This window comes from Dryas octopetala, chromosome 7 (assembly GCF_963921425.1).
Source record: "Dryas octopetala chromosome 7, drDryOcto1.1, whole genome shotgun sequence".
Taxonomy (NCBI): Eukaryota; Viridiplantae; Streptophyta; class Magnoliopsida; order Rosales; family Rosaceae; genus Dryas; species Dryas octopetala.
This window is the reverse complement of record NC_141372.1, coordinates 10,116,239-10,136,775: the sequence shown is the minus strand read 5'-3', so window position 1 is coordinate 10,136,775 and position 20,537 is coordinate 10,116,239. Positions and strand designations below refer to the sequence as shown.

At 36.8% G+C, this 20,537-nt stretch overlaps 2 protein-coding genes and 1 pseudogene across 2 annotated transcripts; 2 read left to right on the top strand and 1 right to left on the bottom strand.

Moving 5' to 3' along the window:
* Positions 1-3,554: 3,554 nt before the first annotated feature.
* LOC147279523 (VQ motif-containing protein) lies at positions 3,555-4,912 on the top strand. The gene has a single exon (XM_086251555.1). The coding sequence runs from the start codon at positions 3,733-3,735 to the stop codon at positions 4,669-4,671; it is 939 nt and encodes a 312-aa protein (XP_086107681.1). The 5' UTR covers positions 3,555-3,732; the 3' UTR covers positions 4,672-4,912.
* Positions 4,913-10,762: 5,850 nt separating this feature from the next.
* Positions 10,763-12,396, bottom strand: LOC147279522 (14-3-3-like protein). The gene is made up of 4 exons (XM_086252235.1): positions 11,687-12,396; positions 11,451-11,573; positions 11,239-11,355; positions 10,763-11,114 (listed from the first exon to the last, which is right to left on the bottom strand). The coding sequence occupies exons 1-4, from the start codon at positions 12,167-12,169 to the stop codon at positions 11,058-11,060; spliced, it is 780 nt and encodes a 259-aa protein (XP_086108361.1). The 5' UTR covers positions 12,170-12,396; the 3' UTR covers positions 10,763-11,057.
* Positions 12,397-19,595: 7,199 nt separating this feature from the next.
* Positions 19,596-20,354, top strand: LOC147279521 (plant cysteine oxidase 3 pseudogene; annotated as a pseudogene).
* The last annotated feature ends 183 nt before the right edge of the window (positions 20,355-20,537 follow it).

Here is a 20,537-nt window from a genome sequence, read left to right as displayed (position 1 = left end):
TCGAAATGAGATGTTGAAATTCCGATTTTTTGGAATGGAAATTGGAACATAAATTCCATTCCAAAATTTTTTGAATTGGAATTGGAACACCCTATTTCCGATCTGATCCGACCGAAACACACCCCTAGTCATAATGGTCCTTCCTCCATCTAAAATAAAGGTTTTCACAACCTAACACAAATCTAGCTAAATGGTGTGCTACATATTTCAACTCTTTGGTGGGAAAACAATATAAATGAATTGAAAACCATTCAATAATTGTCAAATTTCATAAACTAGTTCATGTAATAACTTTCTTAACTACTTTAGACGTATTATATTCTACATTTATATGCATAAATCTTAAGGTGAACGATTATATACGAATCACGCATCATTAATTTTGTCGTGCATGCATAAACATTAATTTTATCAAATTAAAATAAAGAATGAAGGAAAAAGGACGAGCATTTGAAAAGTATCAAGGGTGAATTTATGGCCGTATAAAACTTTTGTAAGCATCCCCCGCTTCATTATGGATTCGCACAGTCGTTTCTCTCGGCCGTACAAATTGCATGACGAAATGAGTGGCAACGGGCAACAACACCCTAAACAAGTAAAAAGCTTCGGTTTTGTTTGACCACAATAGTTGCACAACAATATATATAAAAATTAATATTTACTATTTAGTTAGTTCAAATATAAAAGCCCAATCAGCCTGTAGACCAAAGAGTATGAATTCTACAACTGTGGACACTGGACACCATGAATCTCATCCTGTTAAAAATTGACCCAGAAAAAATCTCATCATGTAAAATGATCAAACTCCATATCTCATGGAAGGGATGTGAGTGTAAAATCCTGCATCCAAATAGCTCTATTTAGTCGAATACTTATTATAGCACAGAGTTTTTTCAACTTTCAAGGGTAGTGTCGTCATTTAATTTAACAAAGTCTTCATATCAATTATGAAGTTATTCAAAATGCATGTTTGTTTCTCTCGTAACATATCAAGTCAAGCAGTAATGTCGTCATCTAATTTAATAAAGACTTTATAATCAATTATGAAATCACTCAAAATACATGTTTATCTTTCTTATAATGTATTAGATTAAGAGGTGATGTTATTATATAATTTAACAAAAACTTCATATCAATTATGAAGTTATTCAAAATATATATTTGTCTCTCGTAACGTATTAAGTTAAGTGATAATATGGTCATTTAATTTAACAAAGATTTCATATCAATTATGAAGTTACTTGAAATGCATGTTTTTTTCATTGGTAACGTATTAGCTCACGTGATAAGACTTCAGAGAGACTGTTACAACAAATCTTAATAACTCCTGACATGAAGCAAACCACTTGTAATAGTGTTATTGGGTCGATTTACCGGACCAGTTACACTTATTTTTAGGAGGTATGCTATCGTTTATACCCAGACAAATAGAAGTGGGAATTTTCAGACAGATTGATAGGATGGTTGCCTGTGCAGTGCATGCACCTTTTTCCAGCTTTTGATTTTTCTAGGGATATACAGGATATGAGGATGAGGTTGAAACCCAACTTCTTTGAATTTTGGGGTAATTTACTCTGATTTGGCATTATAGTGTGCAAGTGTAACGGCATTTTGACCAGTTGTGAGGAAAATTCAAAGTTCCAATCCCAAAAGGGCAACATAATTATTTCTTACTTGGGAATTACCAATACCATTAAATTGGAAAAAAAATGAAAAGTACATATAGAATAAAATTTAATCTCCCCTAATCAACTTCCTGATATTCAAATTAAATTATTACCTTGTTATAAACAAAATAATTAGGTAGCACTACGTCCAAAAATGGGATTATGCTGTACAAGGAAAATGATAAAATGACATTAAACCTTTCTCTTTTGTTTTGGGTCTGACTTTTGACCATGAAACCTTGATAGAACAAACAATTATGCTGATGCACACATAGTACATAACAGTATGGAGTGACCCTTATACGAGAATGATATTTACTTGCATAATTTCATAATATACATATTATGAAATATGTTTGTCCCTTTCACCCAGCTGACAATGTGATACATCAAGTATTTGATTTGGTAAATTAATTTTAGTTATTTCTCTAAAAATATGTCCACTTAGGGGTGGGCACAGACCCAACCACCCCGCTTATATTTAATACCCTAATCCTATAATACCTTAATTCGCCCGGATCGACCACATAGGGACATATTTCTCCGAAAATATATCCACTTAGAGCGGATTATGTAATACCCTAATTCGTCTGGCCGAACTGTAAATGGTTGGCTTGGCTCGGGTCCATGTTAGCACGACCCAGCCTAATAGTAAAGGGCCGGTTTCGGTTTTGAGCCTCCACCCACCGTCAGCAAGCCGACCCGAGCCAATTCTCATCTTCTCCAGTTCCCCAACTTCTCTTCTCCTTCTCCTCACTCTCCTCTTCAGTTCTTTTCTCCTCCTCCTCCTCAATCTCCTCTTTAGTTTTCTTTTTCTCCTCATCACTCTTCTCTTCAATCTTCTTGACCTCTTCTTCTTCAGTTTCCTTTTTGAGTCAGATTTCGGCACCGTCGCCACTGGATCTCTCCTCTCGTCGTCATTGTCGGCCTCAACCGAACCCGACCAACACAGCCCGCAACCCAAGTCTAGCACAGTCCCGCTTGCCGCTTACATATTTGGGCGGTTACAAGTTGAAGGAACATCAACTCGAGCCCCTCAGGCAACCGGTGGGTTGAGTCCCAACCCGACCACCCCGACTGATGCCCACCACTATGTCCACTTGACTATAAAGTACTAACAACATTATTTGAGTCATTCCGCAAAATTATTAGAGTCGTTCTGCAATATAATGGTTCAATGATTTAATCATTTACTTTTTTCTTTCGTGCAATATTATTGGAGTCGTTTCGCAACATAATGATTCACTGATTTAAATCGTTTATTTTTTTCTTTCGTGCAACATTATTGGAGTCGTTTCACAACATAACAATTCACTAATTTAAATCATTTACCTTTTTTTTTTGTGCAACATTATTGGAGTTGTTATACAACATAATGGTTCAATGATTTATACCATTTATCTTTTCTTTCACCGCAAACCATTTACTTTTTTAATAACTTCACATAATTCATTTCTTTATATCTTTGAAGAATTCATTTTTTATAGTTCCCAACAATTCATTTTGTAATTCTTCATACAACTACAATAATCCCTAAAGAAAATTAAAAATTATTGGAATGAATAAACTACTAACTTGTAAGAAAGGTGTAGAATGGATAGAGATTAGTAATCTAGATTAGATTAGAGAGAGAGATGCGTGGCTTGTTTTACGGGCCATGTCCCTTCTCTTCTTTTAAGCCAAGAAAAAGAAAGAAAGCACCAAAGAGGCACAGACACATTGTTTCTTTTTGTGTTGACAGTTGGCACTTGGGACCATATCATATCTTTTTATTTTTCTACATTTTTAACCTAAAAATAATAACTTTTTTTTATATATAAATAATATAATTTTTATTTTATATATATAGTTCTGGAATCTGGGTGTCCCTACTATTCTCGCCGACTGCCAGAAGAAGAAGAGTATCCCATCCCCCATCCACCAGGCCACCACACAAAAACCCACACACATTCAGACACATATCAGCAGCAGCAGCCAAGCTCTAGATCTACTCTCTCTCATCGAGTAGTTGAGAGAGAAAGAGAGAAAGGGTCTCTTGTGTTTGTTTGTGTATAATATTATTATTATGGATAAAATCTCTACTACTGACTCAGCTCTCACTACCAGCACCAGCAGCTCCACCGCCACCACCAGAGACCACTACCTTAAGCACCTCAACAAGCTCTCCCACAAAATCTCCAAGCCCATAACCCGAAAACCCAACTTCGACCCACCACCACCACCTCCTCCACCACAACAACCTCCTCTCCCAAACCCACAATCCTCGGGCCCACAGGCCCAACAAGCCCAACAACAACAGCACCAGCAACAGCCGCCGGTCTACAACATCAACAAGAACGACTTCCGTGACGTGGTCCAGAAGCTCACGGGCTCGCCGGCCCACGACCGCTTCAACACTCCTCCGCCTATTCACCCGCCCAAGGCCCAGAGCTCCCGCCTCCAGCGCATACGCCCTCCCCCCCTCGCGCAACTTAGCACCCGCCCCACTCCCTCGCTAGAATGCGCCCTTCCACCTCCCCCCACTATTATCCCTCCCATGGGTTCCACCGCCGCTCATTTCGGAGCAATCGGACGGTCCACGACACCGCTCTCGCCTCTGCCCCCGTTCCCGACCGTCCACGCCCCCGCCGAGTCGCCTGTCTCCGCCTACATGCGGTACCTCCACAACTCGCTCCCCGCCGCCGCCGTCGATTCGAATCAGAAGCAGCCGCAGTTCTCGGGATTCTCGCCGCTGGCCCCACTCGTCTCGCCGCGCTGGACCAATTTCACGCCTCCGCCGCAGAATCAGCAAATTGAACCGCCGCAGCAGGGGATAGTTCCCTCATCAGTTACTCCTCAACAACCACCACCGCCGGCGGCGATAGCGTCACAGCCGCAGTTCTCGATGCCTCCGTCACCGCTTCCATTCGGGTGCTTGAACTCGCCGTCGGGTCAATTAGGGTTTCCTCAGCTCCCGCTTTCGCCGACCGTGCCTGTACCAAGCCCTAGATGGAGAGGTTTCTAAGTTTCTTCAGGTAAGTCAAAGCTTTAATTTTTTCTTCCGAAAAAACAAAACGTTGTCGTTTTAGAGTTTAGGGGTTTTTTTTTTCTTATTTTCCTAATAGCTTTTGTACATTGTTGGGGGTAGAGGGGTTTATTCAATCACCGGTGGTTGGACGGAAAATGGTCCACCGCTGGTTTAAATTAGGGTCTTGGTCTTTGTTTTGTAAATGGAATATATGAGATTGAGAGACATAGATTTGTTCTTTGTTGTTATTGGAAATGTTGGGGGTTAATGAAAGGGTTAAATGTATATATATATATAGAATTTGTGTTGCTAATGATGTTTTTGTAGTTATATTGTTGTTAATTGTCTTAGTTTGTGCACATTCTCAATGCACTGAATTTTCCATAGATGTATATGCTAATTTTATGGTATACATGTGTGGGTCAAATTCGTTTTTCCAATTTTGATTGGCAAATTGAAAAATAGTGGTATTTTGATGCTCCCAAACAGTTGCAAGACTCCTACCTGAGGTGGGTGCTAAACAGATACAAGCCACTTGTTTTGGCGCCCAATGTTTACTATATCTATATGATATGGAAAGGGCTATTCCTTTGACTAGTTGTGTGGATTTAGGCAAAATGCTTTAGCTGGAAGCCTGGGACCATAAAATGTTGTTGTCAAGCCATACCAAGTTTTGAGTTTAGAGGGAGGGGTGCCTATAGACCAAGGGGTGTAGGGGACTCAATTTCGTTGCACCTTTCTTTGAAATACAAAGTTTGACTACTATGCCTCGTTTGCCAAATCTTCAATTCTGGTTGAGCTCATCCATTGAATTTGTGATTTTGCCTTTGAGGATTTGGATGCTTGTAGGATTCAAGGAGTTACAATTTAGACGGTGTTGGAATTGTTGACAGACTTGGAAGTTGTAGCAATGCAAGATATTCACACATGGTTACCCATTGTTAATGTTGGTAGCTTTGAAATGTTTACTTTGTAGTACTAAGGGTCAAATGAACCGTTTATTCTATATCTGTGGAATAATATTTGTCTTTCCCACTCTCTACGTGCTGCAAATCTTCAACCTTCAATGAGTGAAGCAGCTAGACTTGCTTCATTCATCGAGGTGTTTTAGCTAGGTGAGCTTAGGATACTCAAATTTTGACTGTTCTCCTTAGATTCTGCCTCAATATCTTCTAACAGTTGGGTCGATGAATATGTAAATTTCAGCAGATTTTCTCTGCTAGTGCTCTTGGCTTAGGAGCTATCCCATTGGATTTGGGTTATTCCTCAGACCTGCTATGCTATCGAATTTTTGGCTTCTGCATCATAGCAAGTACTGTGTACCCTTATATAGATACAGATAATGTCTTCTATGCTCTAGGCGACTGCTAAACTAATAAGTGAAGACTTGAAGTAAATTTAACAATATTGAGTTGTTGATGAAGGGTTCAATTAATAAGTTGTAGAAGGTAAATTGGAAGAGATTAGTGCAGACAGTAGTGTTTGGTTTCTAGTGGGCTTTGCGTAGAGGTGTGGAGAAATTCTTAGGTGCAAAGGTTGTACCATGTCAAGTTGATATGGCATAACAAGCCAATAGCGAAATGACATGTAATCATTGTTTTTGGACGCATCATTTCCATTCCAAGTTGTGCAAAACCCAGGTGATATTTACTTGGGATCTCGTGACTGGTTTGTTGCAACTTGGAAGGTCTCTTTTGATACAGAAGGTAACCTTATTCAAGGCACCCAAATTTCTTGTTTATAGGTTATATAAGGTTATCTTTATTTTCAGCCAAGTCAAACCCCACCAACTTGTTCAAAAACCATATTTTCTTAATGCCACTTCAATTATATCAGACAAATAATAATATAAGAAAACAATAATAATATAGATAAGCCCTCCTTACCAAAAAATAACATATATAAGCCTTCCGATTAAGCAACCTTTTGTTAGTGCCACATGCTTTTCATTATAACATGGCTGGTTTGGGATATCTTTGTTTGGATCTTTGATACTCTGACATAGTTTGACATAATCCTTTTGACTAATTTGATATCTTGTGTATTTTAAATAAACAAAAGTTTATTGAGGAGGGTTTTTGGGCATATAACTTATCTTTATAAAACTGTTATTTTTTAAGCAAATGCTAACAAATCGGTATGAAATTACTTGGACCACCTTTATATGTTGTAGTTGGAACAAATTCTATTGTTTGATAAGAACAGACTTTATTCTTGGATTGCAAAACTAGTTTCCATAAGGAGTGATTTCAGCACTAAACTTTTGCGATTGATCATGGTTTTGAAATCATCTTAGTGTTCTTTTTATTCAAGCCCTGAGTTCTAGTTTCAGTCTCAAGCTATTGTTCTGTTCGGTTGCATGTTGTCTATGCTTCATTGCTAAAATTTATAAAGGGATAACACTAACATAGTTAAGATGTTTGATGGGGTTCAAGTAATCTATGATATTGTTTGCAAAAGAGAAAAAAAAAAAGGGGGGGGGGGGGAACTGGAGTGAAATTTGATAAAGCCAGAGTGTCGAATGCACCGAAACAGTTTTACATTGCAGCTAGCATCATTGAGCTAGTGTGTGATCTTTTCCATTAAAGGAACCAAATGAGCTTTAGCAGCAACGCTCTGATTATCAGCATTTAGAGTTTTGAGTGGAATGGTACATTCACATGAACAGATATGGTGTGAGAAATGAACACATCAATTTTGTGGTGTATTCCACCATGGCTGTGGCCTATCTATTTTGGACGGCCATTTGATTTGGAGTTGGAATTATGATTGAATATAGGATTTGTAATGTGAACCTCTAATGTTATACATGTATCTTGAAGCCAACTCAGAAATTGTTTTAAGGAAAATTATATAGCTATATGACATACAAACTACTTTTTGACCTTTACTTTTGACGGGTCATATTTTTTACTGATTATATGTCATTTATCTAGTAGAGGTTCAGGTACCCTTTTGAGTTTTGATGATGTATGTGCATATGTTTTTGTAGAATGCTCCAATGTTTTTGGAGTCTAGCAATTTAAATATTATACACTCAAGTTCCATATTCTATCTATAAATCATGATGAACTTATGATGGGATTGGTCATGAACTTAGGTGTGACAAACTTTCTTCTTTCATCTCATTTCTAATGTCATGATTGGACGTTATAGTGAGGCCATAATAAGTTAGGCATCAATCATTTTCATGGTTTTCGACAAGGTGTTGTCGGCAAGCAGATTCTTGGTGGCAATCTTTGCCAGATGAAGAAATCCAGAGAAGAAGAGGTCCTCGCGTGTTGCCCCCCATACCAATAAAGAACAAAGTGATTTTGCTCAGCGTTAAATTTGTTTTATTTGCAATCCTATAATGTCCAATCATGACATTATTATAATGATTGATGAAAATATGAAAATATGAAAATGATTATCATTTGTCAAAATATGGATCTCACATACAGGCTGTGCACAACCTTGTTTTCTATCAATTTGACAAAAAATTGGTTTTTTTCTTCCTTCAATTGCAGATATTATAAACCTGGAAGGTTTCGTTTGACGATATGATTGAATTAGATAAGTTAAATAGCTAAATTTATATGTATTTAGATAATAAACTTCTAATTTAAAGAAAGAAGATAGATTTGTCATAAGTGAAAACTTAACCCCACTAATCTTATCATTTTAGAGTGATTGAAAGGGATAAGTTTCTCCTTAAAACTGATGAATTAGCTACAAGAAGAAACTTATCTCCGCTAATCTCATCATTTTGGAGGATCGTAAAGGATAAAGGCCCGTCTGGTAACGTTTTACAGAACAATTTTTTAACAACTGTATTGTAAAATGAAAATAACAAATTAAATTTTGCATTCTCAAAATATGAGAAGGCGTCTGGTAGCGTAATTGAAAAACAATTATATAAAACAAAAATAATGAAAACACATTTGATATTAACAAATTATTACAACTAAATAATTATATTCACAAAAATATTAATTATAAATTATTATTAATCAATTTCATAAAATATATAATTAAAAAAAAGAGAAGTTTCATAAAACACAACTCACTTCGGCCGGCGCAACTACCTTGGAGGTGGAAGAGTTGTTGGTGGCCGTATTATTAATAGAGACAAGACTACAAGCACCTATGATCTAGTTGAACAGATGTATTTTCTCTATGTAAGGGTTGTTAAGGCTCGTGAGCTTCCTGTCATGGATGTTACGGAGAGTCTTGATCTGTTTATTGAAGCGAGAATTGAAAACTATAAAGGGATTACAAAGTATATATTTTGAGAGATGGGTAGAGAGAGAAAGAGAGAGAGAGAGAGAGAGAGAGAGAGAGAGATGGGTGAGGTGGGCAGCGACGGGGGGTAGGGCTTCTGTCGGAGATAGGTCTAGATAGGTGAGGAGGAGGTGCAGATCATATGTTTTTTTTTATTATTATTTGTATTCGTGTTCTCTATGTTTTCTAAATTCACTGAAAACATCATTTTGTCATTTTCTGAATTTATACTGTAAACTATAAATTCAATTTTGTGTTTTTCAAAAACTGTTTTCTCAATACGGCAACCAAACGCATTTTTGTCATTTTTTGAATTTGTAAAATGAAAAACCGTTTTGTAAAACGTTACCAAACGCTTCCTAAGTTTCTCATTAAAACTAATCAATCTTCTTCCATTTTCTTGTCTCAAGTTGAGAAAATATTATACATATATAGTCATTTAATCTATCTGATCTAATCCTATATATTTGATACCTAAGGATATTATTGTCAAAATTAAAACTATAAGTTCGCACTGAAAGAAAAAAAGAAACTATAAGTTAAAAACTGAGATAAGGATCAAACAACAGTCTAGAGGGCAAAAATGGTCATTTAGCCTACTAGTGGACTACCGTGACTCTAGAGAGGTCCTAGTCTGAGTTCTAATGACATACGAGATATGTATGAATCCAAACGCGATGTGATTAACAAATACGTTAAAGATTTGACATAGTAAATTAAACCGATTATATAAAGATTACGATTAATTAATAATCATGACAAATTCAAACAGATAGACCGAGTACGTAAGCATATAGTTCTTTCCGTCCCCCCACCCCACTAGGCCATATAGCTCAAGTGAAACAAACTAGGCAGCTGCCCACAGCGTGTACATACAGCAAATTCTTTTTTCATACCCAAAAATCTTTTCAGGCAAACCCGGCTTCGAAACTGAGGCCTACCCTACAATCTTGAGGCATCAAATTTGAGCACATAACTAGATAACTACCTTTAAAGAACCGAAAACTTGAGGGGCCAAAAAAATTAAAAAAAGAACCGAACCTTGACGTTGACTACATGAAACTATGAAAGTAAACCATGGCCCTGACTACTCGACTAAACCCTCGGTTTACATACAGTAGGATCTAAAGGCATGGGTATGACTTATAAACTTGGAATGAGTGTTTACTGGTCAGCCAAGTTTAAGAGTGAAGTAACTAGAGTCGTTTACATTTGGAAAATGTTATTGTGCGCCGCACACTACAGTACCAAAGACAAACTCATCCATTTGTGTGGGGTCAAAATGCATCAATCAAGGTTTACTTAGGAGATCACATGTATTGTCATTTTCGACCCAATCGGACATACCCCGTCTTCACATGCACCTTTATAAAAGTTTGGTTGAGACGAGTAGTGTCTCTATATGAGATTTTGACCGACTCATTATAAGTTAGACTCGTTATAAGTTAGAGTTAATTACACTTATACCTTTAAAATTTATCGTTTTTTTACATACACTCCTGAAAAATTATATGTAACAGTTTTAAAATTCAAGAGGTATGTATGTAATTATTGAAATTCCAGGAGGTGTATGTCAAAAGACCAAAAACTTAATGGGTGTAAGTATAATTAACTCTTATAAGTTATCACCAAAAATGGAGACCTGCTACAATACATACACCACATTGTAAATTTGTAAGCCGCAAAATCAAATGGCTCAAAATCAAGCCCGAGAGATACAAAAAGTGAACTCATTGGATCCAAGAGTCAAAACTGCGTACGCATCACATGTCGTGTCAAAATGATGGAGAAATAAAATTGTGCGATAATTAATCAAACAAAATGATGAAGCCTTCAAAAGTCAAAACAGATATTTTTTTTCCCCAATCACAGATAGAAAAGCTTCAATATCTTCAAGCAATTACCAATCCAGAAACATGAAATTGACAGAACAAACTATTTAAAAATGACAAATAAAAAAGAAAAGAAATAAAGACCAGTTTGTCAAGCATTCAATTGCGAAGACAAGAATGATTAATGCCTACAAAGCTCGGAATAGAGAACCGGATTTACCTTCTCCTATTAAAAACATATAGAGGAGAAGCAAATCCTTAATTTGCAGAAGCAGCTGAGAATGGTGCTCACTGCTTGGGTTCCTCAGGCTTGGGAGCTTCTTTAATCTCATCCGCACCATCATCCTGAAACAAAAAAAAAAAGCATGTATACAATTCAAAATGGGAACTTTGAAAAATTGCAGAAGAAAAAAAGGCAGAGAGTGGAGAGACTCATCATCATTGGTTTATCAATATGAATGAATAATACCTGCATGTCAGAGGTCCAGAGAGTGAGGTTGTCACGGAGGAGTTGCATTATCAAAGTGCTGTCTTTGTATGACTCCTCGCCAAGAGTGTCCAACTCTGCAATCGCTTCATCGAAAGCCTGAAAAGAAGTCGAAAACAAACAAAAAAATGTTAGGAATTTATTAAAAAGAAATTGTTACGAATTCACGAGATTATGAACTTCTGCGGCGTTACCTGTTTGGCGAGATTGCAAGCGCGGTCAGGAGAGTTGAGAATCTCGTAGTAGAAGACAGAGAAGTTGAGAGCCAGTCCGAGACGGATCGGATGCGTTGGCGCCAGTTCGGCATTCGCAATGTCCTGCAAACAACAATTAAAGAAATTGATTCATCACTGAAAGTAAAAGCTACAGATCCGTAATTTCTCCATTAAGGCAAACAAAACAAACAAAAATTGAGAAGAAATGAAGAGACCTGGGCAGCTTTGTAGGCGGTGAGGGTGCTCTCGGCGGCCTCCTTGCGCTCGGCGCCGGTCTTGAACTCGGCGAGGTAGCGGTGGTAGTCGCCCTTCATCTTCAAGTAGAAGACCTTGGAGTCGCCGGCGAAGGCGGCGGGGATGAGGCGGGAGTCGAGGAGCTTGAGGATGCCGTCGCAGATGTTGGAGAGCTCGGCCTCGATCTTGGTCCGGTACTCCTTGATCATCGCCACGTGGTCCTCGTTGCCGCGGCTCTCCTCCTTCTGCTCGATCGAGGAGATGATGCGCCAGCTGGCTCGCCGCGCGCCGATCACGTTCTTGTAGGCCACGGACAGCAAGTTGCGCTCCTCCACCGTCAGCTCCTCCTTCTCGGCGGTGGCGGAGACTTTCTCCACGAACTCCACCATCTCCTCGTAGCGCTCGGCTTGCTCCGCCAGCTTCGCCATATACACGTTCTCTTCGCGGGGAGTCGGTGCCGCCATTGTTGGTTAATTCAGAGATTCAGAGATTCAGAAAGAGAGAGAGAGAGGGATTGGATTAGATCTGAGGGAGGGAGAGGTTTGGAAATGAAAGTCGAAAGAGAGAGATTTGAGGTTTTGAGGGGTAATGAATGGGTTGGTGGTGTTATTTTTGGGGGTTAGTGGACCGATAATTGCGTTGGGAGGAGGAGGGATATCAACCGTTGGATCTTGGGATCCCTTGATTGGCAGGTGGTACAGAAAAGGATTTCTCATGAATAATTAAGTAGCTGGCAAACACGGGATTTTGATTTGAGCTGGAAAAAAAGGCTCTCTCTTTTATTTGAATGCCAAACGCTGGCTTTGGATTTCAACTTCGAATATTTAAAGTTTTAAACTTTATTTCTGGATGGGCTGCCTGCCCTGTCAGCTTTCAGCAAATCAACTGCATCTTGGCAATGCAAAGAGCCAATAGATTTTTTTTTTACTTTTTTTTTTTTGGGTTCTACTCATTTTTTTATTATAAATATAACATAATTGTTTAACACTTCATCAATCTTATTTATTTTCTTATTCAAATTTCAAATCTTCTGCAAAAATAAAAATTAAAAACATACGATGGTATCTTGGCCAAACACAGCCAACACCAATGTTGGCCCTTTTGGGATAACTCTGCGCAGGTAATGAGTAATGACATGGGTAAAGGTTGTTCTTTTTAACTTTCCAGTATATTTTAATGATTAGATTTTTTTTTGGTCGAAAAAGAAATTCCATTTGATTAAAGTAAATTTACAACGTAAAATAGGATGTGAAACTGGGCTTTGTACTTTCTTGATATTAGTCAAAAACTTGCACAGTCAAGTTCCACAATCCTCCATCACTAGGCTCATTTATAAACAAATGCATGACCCAATAAAGCACGTGACCCAAAACTAACATGTGAAAAAAAAAAAATCCTAATTCTGAACAAATAGGGATGGCAACGGAGCGGGTTTGCCAATACTATACTCACCCAGCGGGGTAATCGGGTCCCCATCGGGGGTATTCGGGGCCCTTATTATTTTTTGAAAAATAATTTTTTTATTAATAACATACCAAATTAATATAAATATATAATATAATATATGAAATATATTAAAATTGATCATATTATATTACAATAGCACTAAATCATAAAGAAAACACTATTAAATTTTAAAGACATGCAACAAAAATTAAGAAAATAAATTAAAATATAATTATATAATATAATATTTTTATTAAACAAGCATACGGGGCAGGGCGGGGACGGGGATGGTATTACCATACTCGCTTAATCGGGGCGGGTCCCCACAAGGATTTTTCAGGGGCGAAAAATTTTGCCATCCCTATGAACAAAGGAGCATCAGCCACCGCAGCCACTGATGAGCACGAAGGCAGCAGCCAACTCCGGTAGAAGGATCCAAAATGACAACCCCAACAAAACTCCAAAATCAATAATCAAACCGAATCACCCTAGAGATGCAAAACCAAACTACAAGAGAAACTCCCACAAAAGAAAAGATAACATCCCTATAATCAAGACAAACCCAAAATAAGAGAAACCAAGAAAAACCTAAACGAATTGTGGAAGGAGATGGTGCGCGCACTCGAGTCGAAACGACTCTACACACCTTCTGATTGATACGCGACAACACGTGTTGAGGAGAAGCCATTGCAGAGGCCCAATCCTAATGCTGAATTAGAAAAAGGGGAGGAGCAACAAAGCAGGGGAATGAAGAGATGGGGAGAATATAGAGCATGGGGAAAGAAGGAGGTAGAGGAGAAGGGGAACAAGGGAAAATCGAATGAGGAACATAACAATTCTAGTGTTAGGGCTTTGTTTAGGTTTTGGAGTGATATTAAAAGAAAAGTGGAAGAGGAAGGAGAAACAAAAAGGGTCGGGGAAGAGGCAAAAGCCTCATATATGAGACGTAGCTTAGGGGAGCACCCGTTTCCAGTGAGATCACGCCACCGACTCTTAATCCGAAGGAGAAAGAACAGTGCACATGTGTGTTTTTTAGAATGAAAAGAATTAAAATGGCCAAACAAGAAAGATAAAAAGAATAAAGAGCTAACTAAACAAATTTTCGAGTTAAAATAGAAATTGTTTTTGCAAGGTTTTGTTTTTCAAAGAATGACCATATGCATTCAGTATGGTTTGTCTATAGACTTGAAGGTTTCTAGGCTCTTGACTAGGGCTTGGCCTAGCTTATTTGGATAGGGCTAGTCGACCTAGCCCATTCAACCCTTAGGGTCGAAAAACTGCAGGGCTAAGTAGGGCATGAGCCTTCCTTTCTTAGGGTCGAATTGGCCCTGCCTAACCTATTTTATAGGTCTAACTGGAATATTTTTGAATTTGACTCCTTTGAAATAATACTATTCACTCACATAAGGAGTAAAAAAAAATTGGTGTTTTAAATTGTAGCCCAAAATGAGAAAGATTATTAAGCCTAAACCTAGCTGCTCAAGACTTAAGTTCTAGGCCAAATATAATAGATTGAGCTTATACTTAGGCCCCGTTTGAGATTGCTGTAGAGGAGCCAAAAGCTGCTGTGGATGACAATTCTCAATCACCTACAACAGTTTTGGTGTTTGGTAAAAAAATAAAAAACTGATTTTCCCCACAATTCTCAACTCCCCATAGCAAAAACAGAAAGCAGGTTTCTAGGTGCTTTTGAAAGCTTCAGTGACTCACAACAACAATGAATATTTTATTTTACCCATAATAGCCTCATTGATTTCTATAATTTTTATTTGTTTATTTTAAATTAAAAAATATGTCCATTATTAGTTATATTTTATATTATGATAATTAATTATGATATTTTATTTATACGATTAAAATTATAATATACCTAAAAAAATAATAGGCATACTTATTTAATAATGTTGTTCTTAGAAAAATTAATGCTAATAAAAATTTGTAGTCAAAAATTTCAAAAACAAGTAAAAAAAACATTTTATTTTTACCAAACAAATAAGTGAAATGCCCTTTTAACACCATGTCAATTTTAGTAATTATACACAGTCACAACATTTTTATATTAACATTTACCAAACACTTTGATACTATTTTTTGCACTCACAACACTTTTGAAAACATAGTTTACCAAACACTTAACTGCTTTACTTTACAGCCGACTTTACTTCACAGCTGTTTTATTTCATATCTGTTTTTTCTCACAGCAATACTAAACTGGCCCTTAATTTTTTATTTGGCTAATGTTCATGCATTATTGTTAATGAACACTATTCACGCACATACTATTTTGACACAGCGTAACACGCAAGTAAAAAAGATTAGGGAAAACCAGCGTTAACCCAAAAAAAGAATCTGGAGTCCACCAGAGAAATGAAAGAAATCTCAAGGTTTTCTGATTGAAAAATGATAATAATGAATGATACAAACATCCAAAAAGGTTGTTTAAATACATTCAGAACCCTAAACGTTCGAAATTCAAAACGGAAATAAAAATGAAAATAAAGTGCAATTTAGGAAACTTATTCAAAAATACTAAACTGCTTATTTGAAGCCCTAAACGAAGGAATTTGGCCAAAATAGGCCCTCAATTTGTCTCGTTGTTCCCTTTGAATCGGTATATCATGGGCCCATTTTTGACACTAGGCCGGACTGGAGCTTGCTCTTTTTCTTGGCCTTCTGGCGGTCGAGTTGTTGCATGAACCGTTCTGCCATTTATTGTAAATCATATTCATCACACACTGTTCATTGCACAAAAAAAAAAAAAAAACCTTATGTGTCTGCTTAGACTGCTTGCAACAATAATTTAAAAAAAAATCAAACGATATTAAAAAAACATCATATGCATCTGCAGCAAGGTGGATGCATACGCATCTGCAAGGTGATTTCATATCAAACCCCACTGCCACATCTTTCTCCACTTCATGAAAACATGCAAAACCCACATCTTTCTCCACATCCTTCGCTAAGGTGAGGAGGTGAGGACCCAGGTGGTCCGGAGCGGCGATGTGGACGGAAAACACAAATCGCCGGCGGAGTGGCTCGGCTCTGTTCTGCGTCGGCAGTGACGAGGTGGGTCAACAAAGACCATAGAGAGAGAGACGGGGAGGAGGCGAGCAAAGCCCGGCAAGAACCACCGACGTTGACCTCCCGACGGCGCCACACGTGCCGGTGCAGGCGAGCGGTGGAGAGTGCAGAGAGGGGTGTCAGGGAGAGAAAAGAAAGAAGAGAGAGAGAGAGTGTGCGTGAGTTGAGAGAAAGAGAGATATGATTTAATGAAAAAAAAAATTTTGGTCCAATTTAATGAAATCATAAATGATAAATCTGACTTTGTGTGTGTGTGTTTTTTTTTTTTTGTGAAAATATGATTTTGGGTTTGGGTTTTAAACCCATAGTAAAATTTGTGAAAATTTAATGAAATGGCAAAATTAAAAACTCATGACTTTATGAAAATTTAATGGAATGGCAAAATTTTTAAACTTGTTTATTAATTTAAAAATTAAAATAATTATAGCTTAGTCCGATCATGCACCAAATACAGAACAGTGTTATTTAGCTTATCCAGCTTCATAGTCTGACACAGCATCAAACACAGAATAACATTAGTCCAGCTTACTCCAGTCCAACATGATCCATAAGAATAGTCCAGTCCAACACAATCCAGGGTGTCAAACGTAGCCATGGTCTCTGTGAAATGGATTAATCTTTGAAGGAAATATTAACTGAATACAGTCTGCAAAACCAGAATACCCATTTATGTATATGAAATTTATAATAAACCTCAAACATAAAAAAGAAAAAAATATTAAATTCGTCAATATTCTTGGATACCCATTTATGCATATGAAATTTATAATAAACCTAAAACATCAAAAAGAAAAATGGCTAGAAAAGCCAAAAACTGGACGGAGAAGCTGTAGCCCTAGGTTATAAAAGCGTTTTTAAGTAGTTTTTTGAGAAAGTACTTGTTAGGTGCTTCTTCAAGAAGCATTTCTAAGTGCTTTTGCATGAAGCACCTAAAATTTTTATAAAAATTTGTATGTGCTTATGAGCAAAAGCGTTTCTAATTATAAGCGCTTCTAAAAAGCAATGCCAAATGGACCCTTAATTGGGATGAGTTACATGAAAATATATAACTTTTTTATTTTTTCAAAAATTCTACTACAGGCCATGATAGCCTTGTGGGTAGTTCGTTGCTTAAACGGTCATGAAAATGACCTCAAATAAATAATAAATAAAAAATAAAAAATTCTACAATATTTCATAACTAATTATCTCAACTCATAATCCACCACGTACTCCATGGCTAGAAGATATAACATCCTAGAAAGAATGAAAGAAAAATAAAAACATAAACATGTTTGTCACTCTGATCAACTACTAGAGCAAATTAAGAACATTGCTATCAAAGAATCCTCTGTCCAATTTGGGACATGTCCCATGAATAGAATAAGGACATGTTCTTTTATTATTTGACATTTTGCAGGCAAATGGCCTGGCCAAGTTGGCATCATGCAAGCTTGAGAACAGTCGAAGAATTGAAAGTTGGTCTTACACCACTTTGAAAATTACCCAAAAGCTCATTGAAAATTTAGAGAGAGAAGTGTGTATTTTGATTGGTTTGATTAATTGGGTGTTGGAGTCAACCTCAAACTTTTTAGTGCATCTTGTTTTGTGAGAATAAGCAGGTTAAATTTGGATCACTGGTTTCAAATCTTTTAGACTTCTTAATCAACTTTTTAATCAATTCGTTTCAGACTTCCTAATCAACTTAATTTCTCTTAAGTGGTATGTGTATGTACAAACGGAATTAAAGAAAAAGGCATAGGATGTGACTCATAATTGATCAATATGTGATGAATGTGACATATGATTCCAACACCCGGCCACTTATTGTGAAGGAGAATCAAGATATATAAATTTTTTTGTGCGTTTGAAACCAAATGACGAAGAATGAGATAATGTAGAAGATGGTGCCAACGACAGAACTTCATTAGTATATCTTTAAGCTATGGTAAACCTATTACTATATATCGTCTATATATATAAACTACATTAGGGTTATCTTTCTTTTCCTCATATCAAAATTGTGTACTAATTTTTCTTGTGCTGGGATTAGTGGATTCCATATTGGAATTAATGTTGTGTAGAACTAAAAACGCAAAGGCGAGTAACCTTTTTCGTATGTCATTGGTGACTCAAACTTGATGAATTATAGTGGATTTTATGCTTGATGCTTTGTTTTCTAGCAGAGACTAACGATTTGTTTAGACCTGCTATTAGAAGTGTCCAAAATGCATTGGGTAGCATTTTACATAAGTAACTAAAAGCGCTTTCAAATAATCTAAAGTGTTTTTGATAGTGCTTGGTATAAATAACTAATAGTGCTTTTTAGGTTATGGTGGTACTAATTTACTAGGTACTTCTTAAGTAAGCACTTTCAAGTACATTTATAAGAAACACTTTGATTTTTTATTATAAAAATATTATATACTTATAACAAAAGTGTTTCTAATAAAAACGCTTCATACAAAAACACTCATAATAAATGTCCTCTTTCATCATTTCATATATGTCAGCATTCTATTTTCCTACTCTAATTTCAATATATTTTTTTATTACATTGGAGGAAATTGAACTATGTATTTAGCCTAATTCTTTGCTCCACACACTCTCACCACTTGGGCTAATCCTAGGACTTACTCTAATTTCAATATATTGAGTGATCATTCGGTATATAGTTTGGTGTTTAACGTATGCTTACTTCATTTACAACCTATATAAGCATGAACTTGACTCCTCTACTTGTTTAATATCACTTAGACTCTTAACACAAGTCTTCTATTATAAATCCATAAAGTTTCAATCTGAAAGTGAAAATTATTGCTCTTACAAAAATAAAGATGTAGAATTAAACTGACGCGTTTTACAATAAAGACAAGTTAAAGCAGGAGCATATCTGCCGACTGCCCGTGGTTCCCAAAGTTTTAAAACCTATTCAGTAAAAAAAAAAAAGAGTTTTAAAATTGTTTGGTGACCTAGAAAACGTAAAAAACCCAACTAGAAAAGAAGGAAGTCCATTGTAATAATTAATAAAAAGTCCATTGTAATAATAAAAGTCTACAAAACATCTGCCCCCAGGTTTAGTTGACGGAAGTTAGATCGAGTAAATTCTAACACGTTAATGCAAACACGTTTTTAAGTCTTAGGTTTGATGGGCTCCTTTTTTGTTTTTTTCATTTTAAGGTATAGATTTGTGATTATATAGTCCACATCAGATGGAGATGTTTGTACCGAATAAGCTCCTCTATATATATCATGATTAGAAAACCTAACATAACATAACATGATAACATGTATATCATGACTCCTCTAAATATATCTATATATATCATGATAACATAACATATTATTTACCATCGGATAAGAAAATTATAGTGATTTCGTGTTATGATCGAGCAGATATGCGTGTTTTGTTTCCCTACTGGAGCGATATTGCCCCTTCACGATCACTCTGGAATGACAGTCTTCAGCAAACTCCTCTACGGATCTATTTATGTCAAAGCTTACGATTGGGCCAAAGTGGAAAGTTCTTCTGGCTACAGAACATGTAACCATATGCATATATGATACTTTAGTTTCGTAAAGTCAAAATTCAGCAGCAATTTCAATTTCAAGTAAATCCAAATGTTTTTACCTTGCATTAGACCTCTAAAATGTTTAAATTTACAGTTCATTTCGCTTCATGTGCACATTTTCATAGATCTCTGGTTAACTATGTGAGTGCAGTTGGATTGGCAGGCAAAGTTTTAGAGGGCATTATGAGAGCACCATGTGAGGCTTCTGTCTTATTTCCAAGAAGTGGAGGAAACATTCATTCTTTTAGGGCATTATGAGAGCACCATGTGCTATCTTGGATGTTTTGGCTCCACCATACTCTGAGCAACTTCGTAGGCCTTGCACTTATTTCTTGGACTTCCTATTCCTTCACTTCCTCGTAATCCCTATATATCTAATTAATTAATTTACAAATTCTGAATTGCACATATAGATGGTACTCATGGCTGATTTGTTTGTCCAATTAATTTTTATGGAGCAGACTATGCTATGCTTGAGGAACAAGACCTCCCAGATGACCTTGTAGTTATCGGAGCACCATATCTTGGCCCTTCTATTGATGCTTGCGGGCCATGTCCATTGTTGACTTAAAAAAAAGGAACACAAGCCTTAGACAAACCACTATGTCTCAAAAGCAGCTAAAGGTGTCAAAGAACTGCAACCTGAGTCTACACGTGAAGAGCATGTATATGCAATATCTCCAATAGGCAATGCTCTAATACAATACATTAAATAACCATTGTGTCGCAAAAGCTTAAATTGTCAAGAAATTAA

Bases quoted from the DNA above. Each gene is read 5' to 3' on its own strand.
- LOC147279523 (XM_086251555.1), top strand. From the start codon at position 3,733: ATGGATAAAATCTCTACTACTGACTCAGCTCTCACTACCAGCACCAGC.
- LOC147279522 (XM_086252235.1), bottom strand. From the start codon at position 12,169: ATGGCGGCACCGACTCCCCGCGAAGAGAACGTGTATATGGCGAAGCTG. The intron at 11,356-11,450 runs GTAACGCCGCAG...ACTTCTTTTCAG, and splicing joins CTTGCAATCTCGCCAAACAG to GCTTTCGATGAAGCGATTGC. The intron at 11,115-11,238 runs GTATTATTCATT...TTTTTGTTTCAG, and splicing joins TCTGGACCTCTGACATGCAG to GATGATGGTGCGGATGAGAT.